The sequence below is a fragment of the Rana temporaria genome, chromosome 13, assembly GCF_905171775.1.
Source record: "Rana temporaria chromosome 13, aRanTem1.1, whole genome shotgun sequence".
Lineage (NCBI taxonomy): Eukaryota > Metazoa > Chordata > Amphibia > Anura > Ranidae > Rana > Rana temporaria.
The window spans coordinates 27,904,791-27,927,880 of NC_053501.1; the positions used below are offsets into that span (position 1 = coordinate 27,904,791).

At 44.5% G+C, this 23,090-nt stretch overlaps 1 protein-coding gene across 1 annotated transcript in view; it reads right to left on the reverse strand.

Moving 5' to 3' along the window:
• The window catches only part of ASPG (asparaginase), a 102,764-nt gene that overhangs the window by 12,367 nt on the left and 67,307 nt on the right, over positions 1-23,090 (reverse strand). The window contains exons 11-13 of the mRNA XM_040332878.1: positions 22,922-23,017; positions 21,508-21,671; positions 6,706-6,792 (exon numbers count right to left, since the gene is read on the reverse strand). Of these exons, the coding sequence (XP_040188812.1) occupies positions 6,706-6,792; positions 21,508-21,671; positions 22,922-23,017 (347 nt within the window). The remainder of the gene's footprint in view (positions 1-6,705; positions 6,793-21,507; positions 21,672-22,921; positions 23,018-23,090) is intronic.

The window sequence follows — 23,090 nt, forward strand, 5'->3', positions numbered from 1 at the left end:
CATATTCAGCTTGTACTTGTACCTGGATGATGATTCATATTTTGAGAAACAAGGTTCCTTTATAAATGGGCTAAATGAATATGTATTTAATGCCTTGAAAAAGTATGTATACCCCTTGAAATGTTCCACATTTTGTCATGTTACAACCAAAAACATAAAATGTTTTTTTTGTGATAGACCAATCACAAAGTGGCACGTAATTGTGAAGTGGAAGAAAAATGATTCTCAACATTTTTTACAAATCAATATCTGAAAAGTGTGGCATGCATTTATATTCAGGCCCCCTGAATTAATACTTTGTAGAACCATCTTTTCCTGCAATTACAGCTGCAAGTCTTTTTGGGGATGTCTCTACCAGCTTTGCACATCTAGAGAGTGACATTTCTGTCCATTCTTCTTTGAAAAATAGCTCCAGCTCTGTCAGAGCATGGAGAGCGTCTGAACAGCAATTTTCAAGTCTTGACACAGATTCTCAATTGGATTTAGGTCTGGACTTTGACTGGACCATTCTAACCCATGTATATGCTTTGATCTAAACCATTCCATTGTAGCTCTGGCTGTAGGTTTAGGGTCGTCGTCCTGCTGGAAGGTGAAACTCCGCCTCAGTCTCAGTCTCAAGTCTTTTACACAAGGTTCGATTGATGGCAAGTGATTGTCTGTTGACAGACTGTTGTCCTAAAATCTTACCGTTAGTACGCTTCTTTTGACAATTTTCTTCTAATTTTCCGCCAACAAATGTTGGTTGGATGACAGGCTAGTAAATTTTCAGCAGACCACGGTTTGACGTCCGATTTTTATAGTCAGTACACAAATCCGTCACACAAAAATCAAAAGTAGAAACAGGCATGCTCAGAATCAATGCTCACCCGAGATGAAATTAGCAGAAGGGGCCTTTGCAAAGGGTGGCGCTTAAGAGCTGAAATTCCTCGTTGCAAGTCACTTTGTTTGTGTTTGTGGCACGACAATTGTGTACCGTTAGTATGCGAGACAGGATCCTGGCACACGCCCTTTTGATAAAAATCAGACGCGCGTTTGGACAACAATCGTATCGTGTGTATGAGGCTTAACGGGTGGGTTCAGGGTGATGTGCAGTGTTAGTTTTCCTGCCACACATAGCGTTTTGCTTTTAGTCCAAAAAGTAAAAATGCTGGTCTCCTCTGACCAGAGAACCTTCTTCCACATGTTTGTTGTGTCCCCCACATGGCTCCTCACAAACTGCAAATGGGACATCTTATGGATTTCTTTCAACAATGGCTTTCTTCTTGCAACTCTTCCATAAAAAGGTCAGATTTGTGGAGTGCAGGACTAATAGGTGCCCTGAGGACAGATTCTCCCACCTGAGCTGTGGATCTCTGCAGCTTCTCCAGAGTTACCATGGGCCTCTTGGCTGCTTCTCGGATGAATGCTCTCCTTGCCTGGCCTGTCATTTTAGGTGGACGGTCATGTCTTTGTAGGTTTGCAGTTGTGCCATACTCTTTCCATTTTCATGATGGATTGAACAGTGCTCTGCTTTAAACTTCTCCACAACTGTATCCCTGATCTGTCTGGTGTGTTCCTTGGCCTTCATGAAGCTTTGTTCACTAAGGTCCTCTAACAAACCTCTGAGGTCTTCATAGAATGGCTATACTTCTACGGAGATTAAAAGTGGTTGTATAGCCTTTTTTTTTACTTTTACAAGGCTTACCTGTAGGTATAGAGAATATCTCCTAAACCTGTACGGTTTAGGAGATATTTCCCTCGCAATGCGCCGCTGATTGCAGGGGGGGGGTCCTCGGCAAAAGGACCGTCAGCCGCCGGACCTTGCCGAATTGAAGTCTCCCGTGCGCATGCGCGTGAGTGACGACATCGCCGCTCCAGCCAATCACAGCGCTGGAGCGGCGATACCCGGAAGACACGCCGAGTCAAGATGACATCTCGCTCAGCGTGGACCAGGTAAGTTCTCTTCTCCTCGTTCTGAGGTGCATACTAGCTCATTATGGCTTTTGCCGTGCAGGTGTAAAAAAATAAATAAAAAAAAATAAAATAAAATTGCATATACAACCGCTTTAGATTACACACAGGTGGACTCTACTTATTAATTTGGTGCAATTGGTTGCAGTAGATTTTAGTTAGGGGTATCAGAGTAAAGGGGGCTGAATACAAATGCACGCCACACTTTTCAGATATTTGTAAAAAATATAAAAATTAACACCATTCATCATTTTTCCTTCCACTTGACAATTATGTGCCACTTTGTGTTGGTCTATCACATAAAATCCCAATAAAAATACATTCACGCTTTTAGTTGTAACATGACAAAATGTGAAAAACTTTAAGGGGTATGAATAATTTTTTGGTGGTTGTCACGTTCTACACTGTATCATTTATGTTTTCATAATTTGGAAAGTAAACCCTGATGGCAAAGACAAGACATAAAATGCTTTTAGTGTTTGGAAGCTGTCTGAGGTCTCTGTTTTAATCAAGAGTTAAAAGCTGCTGGCAGTAAAAGGTTTTTCACTGTAGCAGCGGCAAATAATTGAACTCAATAGGTTATTATTGGCGAGTATTTGAAGTACACTGAATGTAAAGACATCACAGTGCAGACACAGTAGACAGGATGTTATTTCAAGGAGGAGAGATATGGTTTGTACAAGCCAGACAATATCAGCTAAACATGGCCACAAAGCAGGAAGAAATTGGAGGGCACATGAGACGGGTTTAATAAGACAGACAATGCATCTTGCAGTATTTACCAAAAGACACACAGGATATGATTTCTACTGTTCTTTTATGTGTTCGGAATTGTTTTTCCCAATGATTCAGATTAAATAAAACCTCTATGACAGTTTATAGAGGGTGCAATTGCTGACCACTTTTAGAAAAACTGAAGTTACCCGACTGACACACTTATTCCTCTACTGTATACTTTTTCCAGCTCGTGAAAGACAATTTGTCAATATGCCTGAAATACACATTTGCTTTAAGCGGGTCAATCACCGCATTGAAACCTATTGATGGTCTACTCTACTAGAGAATCGAAATTTTTGAAAAACAGTCAGCAACAGTAGACCCTGCATTTTTCTCAGTACAGGTGCTTTACATTTTTCAGCATAGAAGCTTAAAGTGATTGAAAGGGCTAAATGGTATTTTACCTTCATGCATTCTATACAGTATGCAGCAGCCCCCCTAAGGCCCCTTTCACACTGGGGCGGGGGGTGCGGTGGCGGTAAAGCTTGGCTATTTTTAGGGGCACTTTACCATCGGATTTGCGGTGGTATTCTGCCGCTAGCGGTGCAGTCGAAAAGGGGTCAATATGTATAGCCATGGTTTCCTATTGCTTTCAATGGGAAGAAGAGGTGGAAGAGCGATCAACACACCACTCCTTCGATGCAGCTAGCAGGACTTTTGGAGCCGCTGTTTCAGGTCAGTTTGCTGGCGCTATTTTTAGCGCAAGAGCACCTGCAAACCACCCCAGTGTAAAAGGGGTCTAATACTTACCTGAGCCCGAGCCAGCGCCATGCATGAGAGCAGCAGCTCTCCTGTGTCTTTCCCTCTTCATTAGCTGACACACAGTAGCGAGAGCCATTGGTAGGCACAAGTGCTCCCACAGCAAGCAGCTTGGCATGGGGCACTTGAGAAGGAAAGGATCAGGGCTGCTCTGTGCAAAACCACTTCACAGAGCAGGAACGTATGACATGTTTGTTATTTAAAAAAAAATGTGAACCTTTATGCACACTTTAAAGCATATTTTCAGGGAGCTGAAAGAACAAACTTTGCAGTGGGGTTCCCCTGTTTTGCAAAGGTTAGATTACGTTCACATGGGCTCTGGACTCTGCACCCCTTCATTCCTCCATCTCGGAAATATCCAGCAGCCAGAAAACCAGTTCCACTGGCTGAGCAGATGAAAGGTGGGGCAGAGAAGAGACAGTTCTGCTGCTCTGTGGGAACAAATGGCAGCCCCTCCCTAACATACTCTGGTATTTCAGATTGTTGCTGCATTCTCTGCACATTTTCAATCCTCAAATATGCGAATATTATGAGCACTTCCTGAAGTGACCCGGCCTGGAATGCACTGCACACTCTTCTCACAGCCGGTCTTTTGTGTCTCTTTTATAGAATATTGATGACAAATCTTAGTGTGTTAATGGAAAAGCAGATGTGAGAGTTGCTTTGCTCTGGACATCATTTTCTTCCCAAAATAGTCCATGTAACCTAACAAAAGGCTGGCTGGTTTTAAAAAGTTTAAATATGCAGCATTGGCTCATAGCTGCTGCCTCACCTCTTGCAAATAATCACCAGTTGTAACAGTCTCTGAAAATTGAAGCAAAGTTTGGAGGTGGTACCAATCACATTCCTTATTTATTTGAATTTTTTTTTTTTTTTTTTTAGAAAGGTAAAGCCTTTAGCTGATCAAAGACAGACCAAAATCCTACATGTTCAGCAGAGAACACCTGAATTTTGAACAGTCTCTGTGGCTGTACCTGCTTGACAGAAGTTAATGGTTTACTCTACTTCTGTTAACCCCTTGACGCCGGCTCCCATTGGCTCTTTAAGGGGTTTGGAATTCCAGGGGACGGGGCTTGTGACTGCGGTTATTGGCTGTCACATGATCAGAGAACTCCTGTCACTGCGCCAGAAGCTCCCTCTCTGCAAAGCGTTATTGACGCTAATGCACGCAAATATGCAGCCCCACTCTGTGCCAAAGCCGGCCGCAGAGAGGCAGCATATTTGCATACGGTCAGTGCCTAGGGTTTAAAAGGACAAGCTTGAAAACTTTTTTGATCGGTCCCACTGTCACACTACAATAGCTGAAAGAAGAGCAGTCTGCTTTGTCCCAATAGGTAGCCATTCAGATTTCTGCCTGTGCAGGAAAATGACAGCTGATGAAAGCTTTTAATTTACCCAGATACTATAAAGGTAGGGGTCTCCAAACTTTTCAAACAAAGGGCCAATTTATTGTCTTTCAGACTTTAAGAGAAAAATGAAAATGTCCATAAATATGGCCTCAGGGTTGGTGGTCAGTAGGAGGAGGAGTAGTGCCCCTATCAGTAGGAGGAATAGTATCCCATCATTGATATCAGTAGAAGAAATAGTGCCCCCGTGTAGGTGTCAGTGGGAGGAATAGTGCCTCATATCAGTTGAAGGAATAGTGCCCCAAGGGCCGGATAAAGGCTAGCAAAGGGCCACATCTGGCCCTTGGGCCGCAGTTTGGAGACCCCTGCTATAAGGCAATACAGATAGTTCTGTGGTTGGAATTTTTGAATGCACATTAGATCCACTTTATCATGCGCACTTTGAGGTGGGAGAGATTACATCAACTATAGAGATTTACCAATGTCAAAAACTTGTGATACATGCCCACCACTCTTGAAATGGAAAATATGTGATACTGCAACCTAAGTTGTGAATTCAGATTGCTGGATAAAGCAAGTTTCCTGTGACAGGACCACCGCTGCATAAACCATCCAATAATGTAAAAAAATAAAAAAATGGATAAAGGTCTGACAACATGGTACAACTTTATATAAAATCGTTATTTTAATTTCTTCAGGCCCAGTAAGGGTCTGAAACCTGTCAACCTTGCTATGTATTAGACCCCTTATTTGTGTTTATGGAATTAAAATAAAGATTCTATGGATTTTATTTGAAGTTGTACTGTGTTACTGGACCTTTATCCCCTTCTTTATGTACCGTATTTTCTGGCTTATAATAAGACTTTTTAACCCCTGAAATTCTTCTTCAAAGTCGAGGGTCGTCTTATACGCCGGTAACCTAATATGCTTACCTTATCCATGACATGCAGATCGTGGCCGTCCTCTTTCTGCTGTTCTGTGATAGGCGGAACACTCAGCTTCCCAGGAGACACTGTGTTTAGTGTTCCGCCTATCACGGATGCCCTCTCGTCCTAAACCACAGAATATGCTAGCAGCTCAGCTCAACGAGTGGACCCCTGAACAGAAGGGTCACAAGTGCTTTTCCCATAAGGGTACATGATACAGTGTCATTTGATGTGCTTTCCAATAATTTGGAACGATCACTGGGCTAAGCAGACTAGGATGGGTCCCTTAATCTGTAACCTGAGTGTAACGGACAGGAGCTCTGGGTTCAAAGAGTCCATGCAATAAAGAGAATATATGGTGCTCTCTGCAAGGACTAATGCTTATTTAAAAAATATAGAATAAAACTTACAAACATGACACTGTAACAGTGCCTGGTGTGTGAGCATTCAAATCAAATCCCACGTGACTCAGTGATGGCCGCAGGTGACGTCATGTGACGACGATCAGGCAGCACAGAGGCAGGATAATATAGGCAAATATGATTATTTCCTCCCTATTCAGGTATACAGGTTCATGTTAAATGGGCATCTGGCGAATTTGTAGCTGGCCTAGAGGCCATGTCACACTGGTGATCCTTTTGCTAGCAAGAGGCTGTCAGCAGCTGGACTGCTTTAGAGGACACAGCAAGGAGTAAAAACAAACAACCTCTTGTATGTGCTGCTACCTCACCAGCTGAAGAAGGGAGGCAACACTTTCTCGCCAGAGTCAGGTTTTGAAGTGTCTCGGTAGCGAAGAAGCAACACAGTGAGTATGTGTCCAAATAAGGCGCATGCATTTTATAGCAATCGTGTCACTGGTAAAGTGAAAATTTGCTATTGACGCGATCGCAAGAAAAAAATGCCCAAAATTTGCAGCAAAAACTACAAAGTCTGAAGAGTTTTCTTACCTGCAGAGTTCTGTGCCACTGTGCTCCAACTCCTCCCAGGAAAGATGAGCCCCTGTCTGCCGCAGAAGTTTTATCACTTCTAGCTGCCTAAAGATGAAGAATAAAGAATATTCTGTTAATGTACAGCTAATGCATACCAGTAGACTTATTTCGTAAACTGAGAATGACAAATTAGTTTTAGCACCTTTGTAAGGGTGTGTGTGTGTGTGTGTGTGTGTGTGTGTGTGTGTGTGTGTGTGTGTGTGTGTGTGTGTGTATGTATGTATGTATATATATATATTTTAAGATACCAGTGTAAAAGGTCTGTTTAAAGTAAATATTAATGTTAATGTGTATTAACATTTTAGGCTTAGTCACTGACACTGATTTTATCCTTAAAGTGATTGAAAAAGACACAAGGGTTTACAACACCATTAACAAAAACATGGGTGAATATTCTGGTTCTAATTAAAGGAATAACCAGCCTTTTTCTCATATAGTCTAATTCAGGGTTTCTTTGAATTCTAGGGTTCTTCTAGGAATTAGCTAGGGTTTCCTTGAGCAATGAAGCAATTTCTCCCCCTCAGATAAGTTCTCACAGATACCAATGACATTTTTAGCCGTCTGTAAGGGGGTAATTCTTCCAGATAACAACACGTATAAGGTGCATTATTCCCATTGACCATCACACTAATATTCCCAAAGTTGTACATACAGCTGGTAAAATAAGTATTGAACGGGTCACCATTTTTCTAGGTAAATAGATTTTTAAAGGTGCTATTGACATGACATTTTCACCACATGTTGGTAACAACCCATACATGCAGAGAAACCAAAACAAATAATTTAAGAAATTAGGTTATGTGTAATAAAATGGAATGACACAGGGAAAAAGTATCAAACACATGAAAAATAAGGCATGGAAAGCCAAGACACAAGCTGAAATCCATCAGTTATTAGAAAGCAACCCTTGCCCCCTTGTCTGTGCAAATTATCAGCTAGTTCAGTCTCAACTAATGGCCTATAAAAAGGTGTCTCATTACCAAGGTGTCACACAAGAAACATCTCATGGTGGTCAAAAGCAAAGAGCTCTCTCAAGACATTTGCAACCTTATTGTTGCAAAACAATAACAGAAGGATTTCTAAACTTCAGAATGTTCCAGTTAGCACTGTTGAGGCCATAACCCAGAAGTGGAAAAAACATAATTTCACCATAAACCAGCTACGACCAGGTGCTCCTCGCAATATTTCTGACAGAGTAGTGAAAAGCCAAGGACCACTTGTCTCTGGATAGCCATGTGCATGCGCACACACACCTGGCCCATGTTGCCGTTGACATACAAGACCATTGACAGAACTTTTTAGACACACCTTGTATATTTTTTACTTCCTGCAGACTGACAATGCAGCTATTCAAAAGGTGCACCTGTGCTCTTTAATTCAAAGAGGGGGCACTCTAATACAGGAGGTGTGCTACTGGCCAGATCACCAGGTGAAAATAGAGGAGAAAGGAAAGCCCAAAAAAAAAAGCCTAAAACTAAAGCAGCCACCACATCTAATGATTGGTAAGCTGCAAAGTATAACTTTTTGTTTTCAGTGAAAGGCTGCTTTAATTCGCAGATTATATACCTGCATTGCACAATTGATATTTAACTCAACTGTGCTGTATAATTGTTTAAATTAATACTATGTGCAGTGGGAAATGCTGCTCTATCCCGTTTTGCATATGGAACCTCGGTAGTAAACTGTCATTACCAGCATATGCAATTAGATGATAAAATATTTCTGGATCCCACAGTTAATGGTATACATATATGGGTCTGAGCATGTGGTAGCATGTAATGGGCTTGATGCTTTAATCTGCCATAATAAACAGAGAATACATTAATGTGGACCTATCATTAAAGCGGAAATAATTTGGTGGGGTAAACTTTTACCATAATCTGCACAACATACTTGCAAAATATGGCACACGCTTAACTCCACCCTTGCCACCCCCAAAAATGATCATGTCACCGATGTGTCCTCCTTTCGTCTTTGCTGCTGATTTTTCCAGGTCTCACAGTAATCTTCTTCAACCTTTGAGCGACCACTGAGGCTGCAATTTCCATGCAATGGGGCAGGACTTTGTCTTTGGAATCTGGGTCTATTCTCTGCATGCGGACAATAGAGCTGGGCTGTACAGTCAGGGGCAGCCAACAGGAATTATGGGGCCCCTTACACAGCTTCAGGCATGGGCCCCCTGGAGCAGAGGGGGGGGGGGGGGGCTGCCGCAAATTGAGAAGCGGGGGGGGGGCCCCTTTACAAAAAAAAAAAGAAGAAATAAAGAATATATATAAAAAAAGGGGGGGGGGGTAGCCATCCGGGGCCCTGGGGACCTCTGTGATAAAAAAAAAAATATATATATATATATATATATATATATATATATATATATATATATATATATATATATATATGTCAGAAGGCTGGCCGCAGGCTAGCCTGGATTTGTAGGAGGAGTCTGGGAGGTATAAATCTCTCCTCCTCCTGCAGGTCCCTCGTCGGCTTGGCTTCTGGTAATCTTCCAGTGCGCCCCTGACGTCATTTCCGGCCGGCGTTCATTTTTGCTAAGCAGAGGAATCGTGCAGCAGCGTCAGCAGCGTGTCGCCTCGTGGGATCCAGGTAATGTATGGCGGCGCGCGTCCCGGCGCCATGGCTAAGCCCGCGTGGGCCCCGTTCGGCAGGGGGGGGGGGGTTCGCTTCACAGTACCATCGCCAGGCACCGCCATCGCCAGGCACCGCCATCGCCAGGCACCGCCATCGCAGGCACCGCCAGCACTAGGCCCAAACACGGACAGGGGGGTATAGTAGGAATCGCCTGCATGGCCAGGGACTATAGCAGGATCGCCGTTCACGGCCGGGGGGAGGGGGGGGGGGGAAGCAAGTGGCAGGATAATGGGTATGCGGGAGGGGGGAGGGGGCGGTTGGTTTGTTGAATTACAACAGTACCCCCCACCAGTCTGCAGTGGCACACATTTTTTAGGATGCTGTCAGTTAAGTCACCAGCCTGTGTTCAGAGAATATGAGTTAGGCAGCAATCATGGGCGCACATGTCAGAGTGGGTATTCTGGGGAGAGCAGTCTTATGGGTTAAACTGCGTTCTCCAGGATACTCATGGATGTGTACCTATTACCATGGTAATCAGTCATGCATTTACCTGTGTAATCAGTCATGTGTTTGCCTTTAGTCTGTCATGCTAGTTGTCATTTCAATTTGTCATGCGATTTGTCATTGGTAGAGCCATCATGCGTTTGCCTGTCTAAATCCGTCATGCAATTTGTCATTTCAAACAGTCATGCGATTTGTCATTAGTAGATCCAGCATGTGATGTGTCAGGGGTAGAGCCGTCGTGCGTTTGCTGTTTAAATCCGTCATGCGATTTTCATTTCAGACAGTCATGCGATTTGTCTTTGGTAGATCCGGCAGGCGATATATCATGGGTAGAGCCTCATGCGTTGGCCACGGTGATCCGTCATGCAGGCTGTCATTGTAATCTATCACGCAGTTGTCGGTTGCAGTCTGTCATGCGGTTATTTCGGTTAATCCAGCATGCGATTTTCCAGATCTAGCATGCTTTGTCACGAATAGAACCGTCAGGCAGTTATTTTGGGCAGCCTGCCATGCGATTATCGTTGCTACCTATCATGCGATTCTCGTTCAGCCGATCATGCGATCTCGTGTCAGCCATCTTACGTGGTCATGTTGCAACCTGTCATGCGTTTGTCAGTGTAGTCTGTCTTGCGTTTGTGTCATGTCAAATCTGTCATTGTTTTGTTTCAAAGTCTGTCATTCGTTTGTCATGATAAGTCTGTCATACGTTCGTTGTGGTAGGTCGGTCATGCGTTGGGTAAACCGTCAGGCGTTTTTTGTCATGATAGATCCGTCATGCGATTTGTCACGATTAATCCGTCAGGTGGTTGTCACTATTCAGTAGGCTGTCACGTAAGCCGGTCATTGTTGGTTAGGCATGCAATTCATCATGGCTTGCTTTCATGCGTTCAGTCATGGGAATCTGTCATGCAGTTGTCGGTCATACTTAACAGGACAAGCGGTCATGCGTTCGCATGGCTGTCAGTCACGGTGATCTGCCATAAGTCTGGCTTGCAAAGCAGTTAGGTATGTCGTTCCATCTGCCGTTATGTCGTGGTCTTTGGGATTGTTATATGTCATTTCTCGCCAACGGCTGCGGGGATACGGGCCTTCGTGGTCACAGTTGCTGTTCTGGGTGTCAGTTCCACCCACGTTTCATTTCTGTTCGCAACCATCGTAGAGTTACCTCACTGCTTGTTCTTGTAATGTTTCAGGTGGAGTTCAGCTGTAAACGCTATTAAAGCAAGGTTCGTATATGTGCCCCCTTTTTCTTCCACAGGGGCTCGGTTTAGTACATTATAGGGTCTGTCACGTCTTCAGACCCGTACAGGCTGAGGTTTGCGTTTGTTAAGTGATTGGTAGACCACAATCTTCTCGCCTGTACACCATACGTTATACTGCACGATCATTCAGTTCTTACATACTTACCCACCACGGTCTGTGGGTATTGTAGCCCTGAGTCTTTCGTTTTTAATTGCCTGTCTTGGCGCGACAGGTTTCTCGGGCTCATTCATTTCTTACATTAAGGATTTGGTCACTAATCTTAGTTCACGCGCTATTTGGTCTGTCACACACGGTTGTAGTTTGGCACATAGGGAGGTACGGTTGCGTGTTATTGTCTGTATCTTTTTCTATTCCCATAGATATCGTCATGTCTCACGTCTCGGAGAGCGACGAATTCTCTCTCATCCCACCTTCCTCTCGTAGGGGGTCTGAGCATGGCAGCACACCGTCATTGAGGAGTTGGACTATCCCGAGGCTTGTGGCGGAGCTTCGGCGCAAGGGCATTCCTTTCGCAGCTTCGGCTAGGAAAGCGGAGCTGTTCAGGCTATTGTTTCCATCTCCGTCCCGATCACTGCCGTCCACCAGCGCAGAACACGCGTCTGTTCATAACTCCTTAATTCAGATCAATGCAGTGTTGAATACACTTTCCACATCCATGGTACAGTTGCAGGGCAGGATGGAGGTGATGGAAGCTCGCGCAGTTGGTGCGGTAGTACCAGCCCCAGCTCCGCCAGCCCCTGCTCCGCCAGCCCCTGTTCCGCCAGTACTTTTTCCATCAACCACTGACCCGCCAGGTAATGTCTCATTGCCTTCCGCGGCTCCGTCACCTGGGGCTGCATTACCTTCGGTGTCCCCGGCCCATTTCATCCCGGCAAATATCAAAAAGGATATTTTGGAAGGGAAGGACGTTAATTTGGCCTCCCTGCTAATAGCTACCCAGGATGTCACCGAGAACAAATCGTTTGCTTGTGGTGAAGTATCGGTGGTGCTCAAAACCAAAGACCCCAGGCTTAACCGCAAGCTCAGCGTGCCGGAGTTTGTCTTGGCTTTTGGCATCTTTAGAGACGTCATCTGCTCAGTCAGCCCGGGTAGGAGGGAGGAGTTTGACCTGTACCTACACAAAGTGGTGGATCTGGCACACAAGTATGGGGGTTTTACTTTTTATGACTATCATCGGTCTTTCTCTGCTAAGGTGGCGGCTACATGGGCCCAGTTCCAGGCTGTCATATGTTGGGCCAATATCGACATGGAACTATTCTGCAGGCATTTTGCCAACCAAAAATCGCCCGTGTGTGCCAGCTGCCAGTCGTCTTCCCATACCACAGCCTGGTGTCCAAATCCTGAACCTGCCAGTCACGGGGGAACCTCCAAGCAGGCAGCAGGTGGTTTTTCTGGCAGTACAGGTCAGGTAGATAAATTGGGCAGGCCTGTACGGTATCTTGGTAAAGCGCAGTTATGTAACAATTATAACTACACAAGTTGCAATTACAACCAGTGCAGACTTTTGCATGTGTGCGCCAATTGTTTTAGAGCCCATCCTAAAACTGCTTGTCTGGGTAAGCCACTTAACGCATCATGACTAGGCCAAGTAAATTTTTTCTTGTTGGGGGAGCATCTGAAGGATCACCCATCCCCAGAGGTCAGGCAGTTCCTGTTTGACGGGTTTTCTGTAGGCTTTCACACTGGGCTCATAACTCTTCCCACCGAGACTTTCGAATGTAGGAATCTGAGGTCAGCAGAGAGTCATCCTGCAATCGTGGACGAATTGTTGCAGACCGAAGTGGCCAAGGGTTTCCTAATTGGGCCTTTTTCGGCATCACCTTTCTGTATGTGGAGGGTCAGCCCCATTGGGGTAGTCTGTGGAAAATTTTCAAATAAATATCGGTTAATCTATGATTTGTCCGCGCCTCATTCTTCACATATCCCTAGCCTCAATGCGCTCATACCTTCGGAAGAGTTTTCTCTGAAGTACTCTTCGGTAGATTTGGCTATCCAGCATATCATTCAGTTAGGCCGGGGCACTTGGCTGTCCAAAGCAGACATCACGGATGCGTTCAAGCTGCTTCCGATACGTCCTACTCTCTGGCAATGGCACGGCATCAAATGGCGTGGTCAATACTATTTTTCCACCAGGTTAACGTTTGGGTCAGAAAGCAGTCCTTACCTGTTTGACATCTTTGCCCAGGCTCTTCACTGGATCTTGGGTAATTGCAGGGGGTGTCAGAAGGTGATTCATTATCTGGATGATTTTCTACTATTGGAACGCCCGGAGGTCCTGCCCAGGGATCTGCAGGTGCTCTCTGAGCTGTTTTCAGAGTTGAATGTCCCCTTAGCCGCCCATAAGGTGGAAGGGCCGACTAAGGTCATCACTTTTCTGGGAATCACGCTTGATTCCCAGCTTATGGTGGCTAGTCTACCCCTGGAGAAGCTGGATAGGATACGCCAGACAGTTCGGATGTTTGTCCGATCCCCGGTCTGTTCCAAGAAAGAACTGCAGTCGCTTCTTGGGATGCTGAACCACGCCATGAGGATCATTCCTCAGGGTAGGGCTTTTGTGTCCAGACTGCTGGCCCTTTTCCCGCAGTATCAGGATCCTGACTCAGCTGTCAGGCTTCTAGCTGATGCCCAAGCCGATCTTATCATGTGGGATCGGTTTCTGAGCAACTGGAATGGCATTTCCATGTTCATTCCACAGCCGTCTGATTGTTCACCCAGGGTGTTCTCGGATGCCGCCGCGTCGGTCGGCTTTGGGGCTATTTGTGGTCAGGAGTGGCTGGCCAGTCGCTGGCCCCCAGAGGTTTTTCAGCTGCCGAAGTTTTCTCTAACGTCAGCCTTGTTCGAGATCTACCCGATTCTGGCAGCGGCAGTCACTTGGGGTCCAGGGTGGTCAGGCCACACTGTCACTTTCGTTACTGACAATTTGGCTACAGCTAATATTGTCAATAAGGGAAGGTCAGGGTCTCTGCTGATCATGTCGTTTGTGCGTAGATTAACATGGCTGGGTCTGACGTACAAATTTCATTTTCGTGGGGAGTTTATTAGTGGGGAGCTCAATGGTGCAGCGGATGCCTTATCCCGGCTAAACATGCCTCATTTTTTCTTACAGCATCCGGTGGCAGAACGGACGGGGCAGCCAGTCCCCCCTTTCGCGCTGCTGGTCATGGATTGAATGATTTCTGGACGCAGGCTGTTGAGCTGGCCAACAGGTCCTTGTCCAGGAATACCATGAGAGCGTATTCTTCGGGCTGGAAGACGTTTCTTAGGTTTATGGCGGTATATCCGTGCAGTTGCCCCAGAGACATTAAGTACATCATGTCTTTTGTGGCTTATTGCCACAGTAACTTGGGTTTGTCTGCCAGTACTATTAAGATTTATTTGTCAGGCTTTCAGCATTTTTGGTCCTTGCACTCCCCTGACACTCCGTCTATTTTTGCTGCTCACCCGCTGAAAGCCATGCTGAAGGGGATTCAGAAGTCACAGGGGAGGTCTCAGTTGTCTCGGCAACCGGTTACGGGTCAGATTTTCCGTGACATGTCGGACATACTGTCTCTTTCCCCTTTTGGTGCAGGTCCTAGCCTGGTTCTCAAAGCAGCTATTTATCTCAGCTTCTTCGGGTTTCTCCGCCCCGGAGAAGTATCCCAGGCCAGCGGTCAGGCGCCTGTTCTGCTCAGAGGGAGCCTCACCAGATTTCCTGAACATTTTGAATTACAGCTACCCAATAATAAGACTAGGCAGACAGGACAGGGGTTTGTCGTCAAGTACTACCGTACCAATAGTACTTGGTGCCCGGTGGAAGTGCTTGACTCGCTTTTCAGTTTGTTCACAGGCGCTCCTCCAAGTAGCCCGCTGCTCCCCTTTCCTACACGGCCAATTACTTCGAAACAATTCATTTCGCATATTAGGATTTTACTGGCCAAGTTAGGTTTAGATCCAAAGCGCTTTTCTGGGCATTCGTTTAGGATCGGGGCAGCATCCGCAGCCTCCAAGCAGGGGGTCCCTTCTTATATTATCAAACACATGGGGCGCTGGAGGTCCTCCTGCTACAGTAGATACATTCCTGAACCCTGTACGGAGGTTAGCAGGGCGTTTGGCTCATTGTTAGACTAAATGGTATCCATGCAATAAAGTTCTTTACTTACCTACATTTGTGTCTTTTTGCCCTCTTTTAGGCGTACCGACCAGCTAGGCCAAGGCACACCGCAGGTCTTGGTCGTTAGGGTTGTCTCATATCACGAGGGAAGACGCTGACTACAAGTCAGAAGGCTGGCCGCAGGCTAGCCTGGATTTGTAGGAGGAGTCTGGGAGGTATAAATCTCTCCTCCTCCTGCAGGTCCCTCGTCGGCTTGGCTTCTGGTACCCACCCTCCCGTCCCCCCCCTTTTCATTTCATTTAATATTTTCATTTCATTTCAGACATCAGTCATTATCATTCTCTTATCTAAGGGTATGCCCTCTTTTAGGCGTACCGACCAGCTAGGCCAAGGCACACCGCAGGTCTTGGTCGTTAGGGTTGTCTCATATCACGAGGGAAGACGCTGACTACAAATATATATATATATATATATACATACACACCTCTGGGCCCTTTAATAAAAAAATAAAATAAGTATATATAAAAATATTTATTATTAAAAAATAAATAAAAGGGGGGGGGGTTACCATACAGGGCCCTGGGGACCTCTGGGCCCTTTACTAATAAAAAAATAAATAAACATTTATAAAAAAAAGGGGGGGGGGGGTTTGCCACATGGGGCCCTCTGAGCCTATATATATATATATATTCCTAAAGGCCCATACACACAGTCGGACTTTTTGCCAACAAACTTCGAAATGAGCAAGTTTTCCAAAAATGTAATTGTCGGGTCCCAGCAATACAGATCAAAGTCATTAAAAAATAAGAAATAAAATGGTGTGGGGTTCCCCCAAAAATTCATACCAGACCCTTATCCGAGAGCACACAACCAGGCAGGCCGCAGGAAAAGAGGGGGGGGCGCCCCCCCCCCCCCGAACCATACCAGGTCACATGTCCTCCACATGGGGAGGATGTCCCCGTGTTGAGGAGGACAAGGGCCTCATCCCCACAACCCTTGCCCGGTGGTTGTGGGGGTCTGCGGGCGGGGGGCTTATCGGAATCAGGAAGCCCCCTTTAACAAAGGAGAATTCCAGATCCCCCCCCATGTGAATTGGTAAGTCTACCATTTCACACAAAAAGTGTGAAAATGTTAAAAACAGGAGACGGCTTGGGACAAGTCCTTTTATTTAAAAAAACCTGAAGGGCCTGGTAATGGAATTTAGGGGGACCCCCTCGCATTTTTTTTTCAAGGACTTTCTATGACTTTGATCTATATTGCCGGGACCTGACAATTCATTATAGCCGCGAGTACTTTTAAATGACTTTTTTTCCTTTTAGAAATTACATTTTGTGCAGAGACTTTTATAAACACAGGAAACATGGGCTACTTTACAGGCATACGATAGACACCGCCCAGGTACGAAATTTAAAGGAATATTTCACTTTTATTGTTTCACTTTAAGCATTATTAAACTCACTGCTCCCGAAAATGTTAAAAAATATTTTTTTGCATGGACACATGTCCCCTGGGGCAGGACCAAGGTCCCCAAACACTTCTCTTGACAATAACTTGCATATTAACCTTTAAAATGAGCACTTTAGATTTCTCCCATAGACTTTAAAGGGTGTTCCGCGGCTTTTCAAATTTCCCACGAATACCCCAAATCGTTCGCTGTTCGAGTCAAAATCATTTTCGACCCGAACATAAAGCTCATCCCTATTTGAAACCACTGACTGAACCCTCAAGTATAAAAGACATCTATGACCCAGGGATAGGCAATCTGTAACAGATGTCCCCGCACTCGTACTAGTGAGGGGTGCCCTTTTCATTGGCTTTAATGAGTGTTAATTTTGGCAGCAAATTTCGATTTAGTCCAATTTAGTCTTCTGCAATTATTTTAGTTTTATTCGTATTTGTCGGGTCTTGTGAAAAAACCCTCTAATGCATGAGTTGCGCCTCCTATATGGGGAATAACTTTACGCCGGACGTACAACTTACGCAAACCGCGTATATTATGCGCCGGGCGCAACTACGTTCGTGAATCGGCGTATCTCCCTCATTTGCATGGGAGCGGAAAATGTGCCCAGCGTAAATATGCACCCATGATATGACGGCGTAGGCAAGTTACGTCGGTCGTAGAAAGCTTATTTTTAGGCGTATCTCAGATTGTGGGCACGGCGCATAGATAGACTTACGCGGCGTATCTCGAGATACGTCGGCGTAAGTGCTTTGTGAATCCGGGCCCATCTGTTTTCTTGGGTCTTCAGTCATATGGTCTCATTAAGGTTGTGTATATATTTGATATCATTTGTTGTATTTTGTTAGCTATGACTAAGCACTAGTCTCAGTGTGAAACGCGTCAGTAGTCAGGTTTTATTTTTATTTCATTTTGCTGTGACTTGTAGTGCTGTCCTTTTAATAAAGGCTACAATTTGTTCAGAGTGCGGCTGTCCAGAGACAATTTTTGTTCCTGCTTTGCCAAGTGCATTGCCTGCAATGGTGGATATTCATCTGGGTTCCCACCTGGAGCGGCTCCTTCCTTTTCCCTTAATCCTACTTATATAGGGTCCAGGCTTGGCCCATCACTGTGGGCATATCTCAAGAGGTCTTCATGGTCTAGGTTCTATAGTGATACACCATAACCCTGGACCTGTACAGCATCCTGTGGCCAACTACACGTGTTGCAAAAAAGTACTGAGGTGAATGCACATACAAGTTTCCAACATCTAAATTGACATTACAGGCCGTCCCAACAGCGTGGGGCTTGGTTATGGTTCCCATGATTTTAGGGCCCTTTCACACTGATGCTCTTTTGTACGGACCAAGAAAACCAGCGGTGCCAATTATGCCTGTTGGATTTCTAATCCATTTCATATTTTACAAGTGGTGACAACCAGAGCTTTAGAGGGACAATTCAAAATCCAAAGGAAGGGAGACCAAAACCAAAAGTCTCAAATATCAGGGAAACATCACTGCTATAGCCTGCCAAATAATTTGAAGAGTACGTCACTAACGGAGTTGCATGATCAATTACTTGGCAGAGGTCACCTTTGGTGAAAAATTACATATCAAGCTGATCAGTAAATCAAGAGTCTTCTTTTAAAAAAGTGACAAAAAAAAGGTTATTTTCAGTTGGGTCAAATGAGCTTTAGAAATCACAAAGCTGGACAAGGTCAAATAAATATATATATTATATAATATATACACACACACACATATATATCATTTTATTGGTTATTTACTGTATATCTTGTTATTCCTTTATGTTGCTTTCTAGTTGTTAAGTCAGATGTGTCAGTCTTATAGGTACCCAAGCAAACAATTAATATGGCGTAGTAGTTCAACCATCACACAGGGGTGAGATACATATACAGTGAGAATAGCCGATGTCTGAAGAAATGTATTGGACAAGGTTTCTGGGTATATCTATACACATGTATATTTATACACAGACACACACCTTCAATTAGGGTACTCGCCATTCCTGTTGGAGTCTCCTAGCCTGTGTCTGCAAATACACCTATGCCTACCAGGGGAGTCGTTTTTTAAGCAATTCTGGTTAGGCTATGGATTTATACAGCATCACAATATTAAAAGAGAAGCATGGGGTACGGCATTTTTTCTGAATCAAACTTACCTAGGTGGATGCAGCATCAGTCCGATTCGCCATCTGTCCACCGCCACCTCTAACACTGAGAACCGAGCAATCTAACACCGCAGATCGCTCAGTTCTCACAGTTCCCCGAGCAGAGTGCCGGTGACTGTCAATCACCACCATCTGAGGCTCTGGGCTGTGGAGGGGGGGGGGGGGGGGGAATGGGCAGCTTAGTCCCTCAGCAGGTCACTGAGAGGATGAGCTGGGTGCAGGTCTAGGCATGTGGATGGATCCTGACCCCAGTGTCGCGATCTTGCCTGAACCTGGACTGGTTCTGTGATATCAGCAGACAGCTGAATTCAGCCTGCTGTCTGCTAAAAATGGGTCACAATAGTGCAAAACAAACTGCACCCCTGTGATTCACAGGAGAAATAAAGCCAAACAAGCTGTACTTCCCCTTTAAGTATGTGACCTTTATTGTTAATTGACAATTCTTCTCATCATGATTAGATATAGTATGATTTTAAAAGTGCAATACATAATTATAAATAGTCCCAAGGGTAGCCACTGCATTCTGATTCAAATGCCCAGGTACACACCCACAAAGAAATCCATAAACTACAGGCCTATCCAATACCACATCCGTACTTTTATACTACTGGAAAAATTACAGTCACAAGGTCAACATAAAGATACTCTGTTTTGTTAAAGCTTTGTTGATTTGAGCCTTTAGAATGCCAAAGTTGCATGCTAACCTATATTTTTACTTACAAGATGGGTATGGTCTTGGCTCCTCCTCCCTATTGGCCATTTAACCCTTTCATAACTAGGGGTCATTGGGACGTTGCATAATTTTAATTTTGGAACATTCCAAATATTTATCTGGTGCACTTTTTTTTTTTTTAAACCACTTATTTTTACAGTCAGTCCTGGGCAAAACCATCTTTAAAGCAGCACTTCAAGCAACCTCAGGCACTCTTGTAGGGATCTGTGAAAAAAGCTACATTATGTAACACAACAAGCCTCTGCAGGAGCAGAGAAAAAGCTCCCATCTTGTCACAACACCTCACTCTGGAATATGCAATGACAGTAGCTAAGAACGAAAACCTGCATCACAACAGGAGTGGCACTGGAAAGTCTACATGAGGAAATCTTTGAGAAGGACCTGAGGCAGTGGCTGGGCGAGGCACAATGAGGCCCATTTTCTCACATTAGATGTTCAAGATTAACCTTTCAGTTGCCAGTGCCAAGTTCACCCCCCACTATAAAAGTGAAGGTGAAGTAAAGAAATACTATTCATCAAAACTTTTCCAGCAGCAGCGGTTCGCCCTTAGGGTGTTTGGGTGGGTCTGCTATTTTTTTGTAATCTATTTACTACTTTACAAAAAGGTAAAAAATGGCATGCATTAAATGTCTGCTATGAGAAGAGCTTTAAAAATGTAATGCGACTTTGGCCTGCGGTGCTGGCTAAGTTGTGCAGAAGTGTCCAACTGTGGATACCCAACAAGTGAAAATGTAAAAAAAAAAAAAAAAAAAAAAATGAAAGTATTGAACACAACCATTTTTCTAGGTAAATATATTTCTAAAGGTGCTATTGACGTGACATTTTTACCACTTCGGTAACAACCCGTGCAATGCATTTATACTGACAAATATGTTCAGAAATTAAGTTATGTGTAAAAAATGGAATGACACAGGGAAAACATATTGGGCCGGCCAGATTCAGGTAGACTTACGACAGGCGTATCAGTACATACGCCGTTGTAAGTCCGAATCCCCGCCGTCGTATATTTAAGCGTATTCTCAAACTGAGATACGCTTCAATACTGCTAAGATACGACCGGCGTAAGTCTCATACGCCGTCGTATCTTAACTGCATATTTACGCTGGCCGCTAGGGGCGTGTACGCCGATTTACGCCTAGAATATGTAAATCAGCTAGATACGCCTATTCACAAACGTACACCCGGCCGTCGCAGTAAAGATACGCCGTTTACGTAAGGGGTTTTCAGGCGTAAAGATAAACCACCAAAAAGATGGCGCAGCCAATGTTAAGTATGGACGTCGGAACCGCGTCAAATTTTTCAAGTTTTACGTCGTTTGCGTAACTCGTCCGTGAATGGGGCTGGCCGTAATTTACGTTCACGTCGAGTCACCAGAACTGGTGTAGCCGTTAGAACATTTCCCCTCTATTACTTGAGGACAAACCAATTTTTTGTATTTTCGTTTACTTTCAATGATGGTAAACGCGACAAATAGAGGGTGAATCTTCTTAACGGGGACAAAGACAGCAATACTAACTGACAGGTGTTCTAATCCCTCTTCACTCTATACAAAACCAAAACAAACAAAAAAATGTTGTTTTAGGTTTGTGTCTAGTTGGGAAGTTGTCACCAGAGCACGTCACGGGGGGTTTGACAAAGTGATTGAATTTTAATGTCTGCCTGTGTTTTTTGTCAATGGCATACAAAATGTTCCAATTTAAATTCCCATATAAAATTGACACAAGGCAGCGAGAAGACCAACTGAAATCAAAGTTTCTTTAGACACTTCAAGTCACAAGGCTCGCTGACATAACAGGGATCAGTATGTTTTTTTTATACTTGACTTAATCTCTCTTTGAGAAGACTTAGATTAATCGTATTTACTGGTACCAAAACCTTTTAGCCTCATTCTTGCTTCACTAAAGTGTGTAACTGCGCTGTCGCAGCAGGTTACTTTTAAAAGATGTGTAGGCTTACCTAAATTTTACAGCATTCATCAGAGGGGTGTCCCCATATCTGTCCTTTGCGTATACAGTGGCTCCATTATTAAGCAGATACTGGACCACACTGTAGTGACCTTCACAGCTGGCAACGTGTAATGGCGTTCTGCCATCATAGTCCTCACTGCTCAGGTTCCCCCCCTGTTCAAAACAGACGATCAAACATACAGAAAATTTTAGAAATTAAACACGGGACCACCACATTAACACAATGTTATTTGAAGACCACTGGTTCTACTCAAAATCTAAATTAGTTTTATTCACTTGCTGCATAAAAGTCAGAGATACTTACCTGTGCTTTAATAGTCTGACATCCCTCACTGGCATCCTCTACCCGGCTTCTTTCTGGGTGCCAGGCTGTAGCCGTCTTCATTTTCTGGCGTGGGATGACATCACTTCTGCTCATGTGCAGGAGTTCAGTTATCCCTACATAAAGAATCAGTGGCAGAATGTAAACTGTGCTGTGATTGTGCAGCTCAAAATACATTCCAGACGACTGAATTTTTACACACATATTCCGCTATTTAGAAAAGTGATCTTGTGGCTAATCCGCCGCCGGGATAATTTTATCTAAAAGTCAGCCACCTGAGGGAAAAAACGATCCCGGGGTTATGGCAGCTGGATGCTGCCTTAATGAGGGTATTTTGTGTCAAAATCATGACATACATTCCCGTTCGGTGGACGGCAAGTGGTTAAAACGTATTAAAGTCTATTCTTTAAAAAAAAAATACCAGCATTACCAAATAAAGCACAGACCACACAGATTACCCTTAAAGTGATCCCGTGTTTTGCCTAGGAACTGTATAATATAATGTGCTCTTACTTTTACTTGCTTAAAGGGGTTGTAAAGGTTCAGATGATATTTATTTTTAAAAACAAACCTGTCATACTTGCCTCCACTGCACAGAGTGGCCCCAATCGTCCTCTTCTGGGGTCCCACGGCGGCCCTCTCGGCTCCTTCCCGCAATAGCTAACCCCCTCGAGAATATCTCCTTTGAGGGCGCGCTCCCGTGTGATACACTCTGCGTTCATAGACACAGAGTGCATGTCTCAATCCCGCCCCCTGGCAGTCATGTCAATGGATTTGATTGACAGCAGCAGGAGCCAATGGCTGTGCTGCCATTAATCTATCCAATCAATACAGAGACTTCGTGGAGAAGAGGACGCCGGGGGACGCACAGAGCAGGTGAATGGGCTCAGGTAAGTAAAACGTGGGGGCTGGGGGGCATGTCATTACCAGGTGTATTTTCACCTTAATGCATAGGATGCATTAAGATGAGGGGGGGTTGTTATCTCTTGCTGTTGGAGAATCTAAGTTATAAGAAGCCAGGCTGACTTAGCCCACCAGGCTACACAAAAAACAAAACATTGAAATTTTTAGAGACACTTACCATATCTCTGATTGCTTCCAGTGCATTAATGTCTCCAGTTTTAGCAGCGGCACAGGCCAAAGCTGGTGTCAAAGCATCTCTTACCGCCTCCAATTCCTGCAAATTATAAACATTACTGCTGAAGTTACCAAAAATGCCACGTCCCTTCTACATGATGAACTCTGTAGCA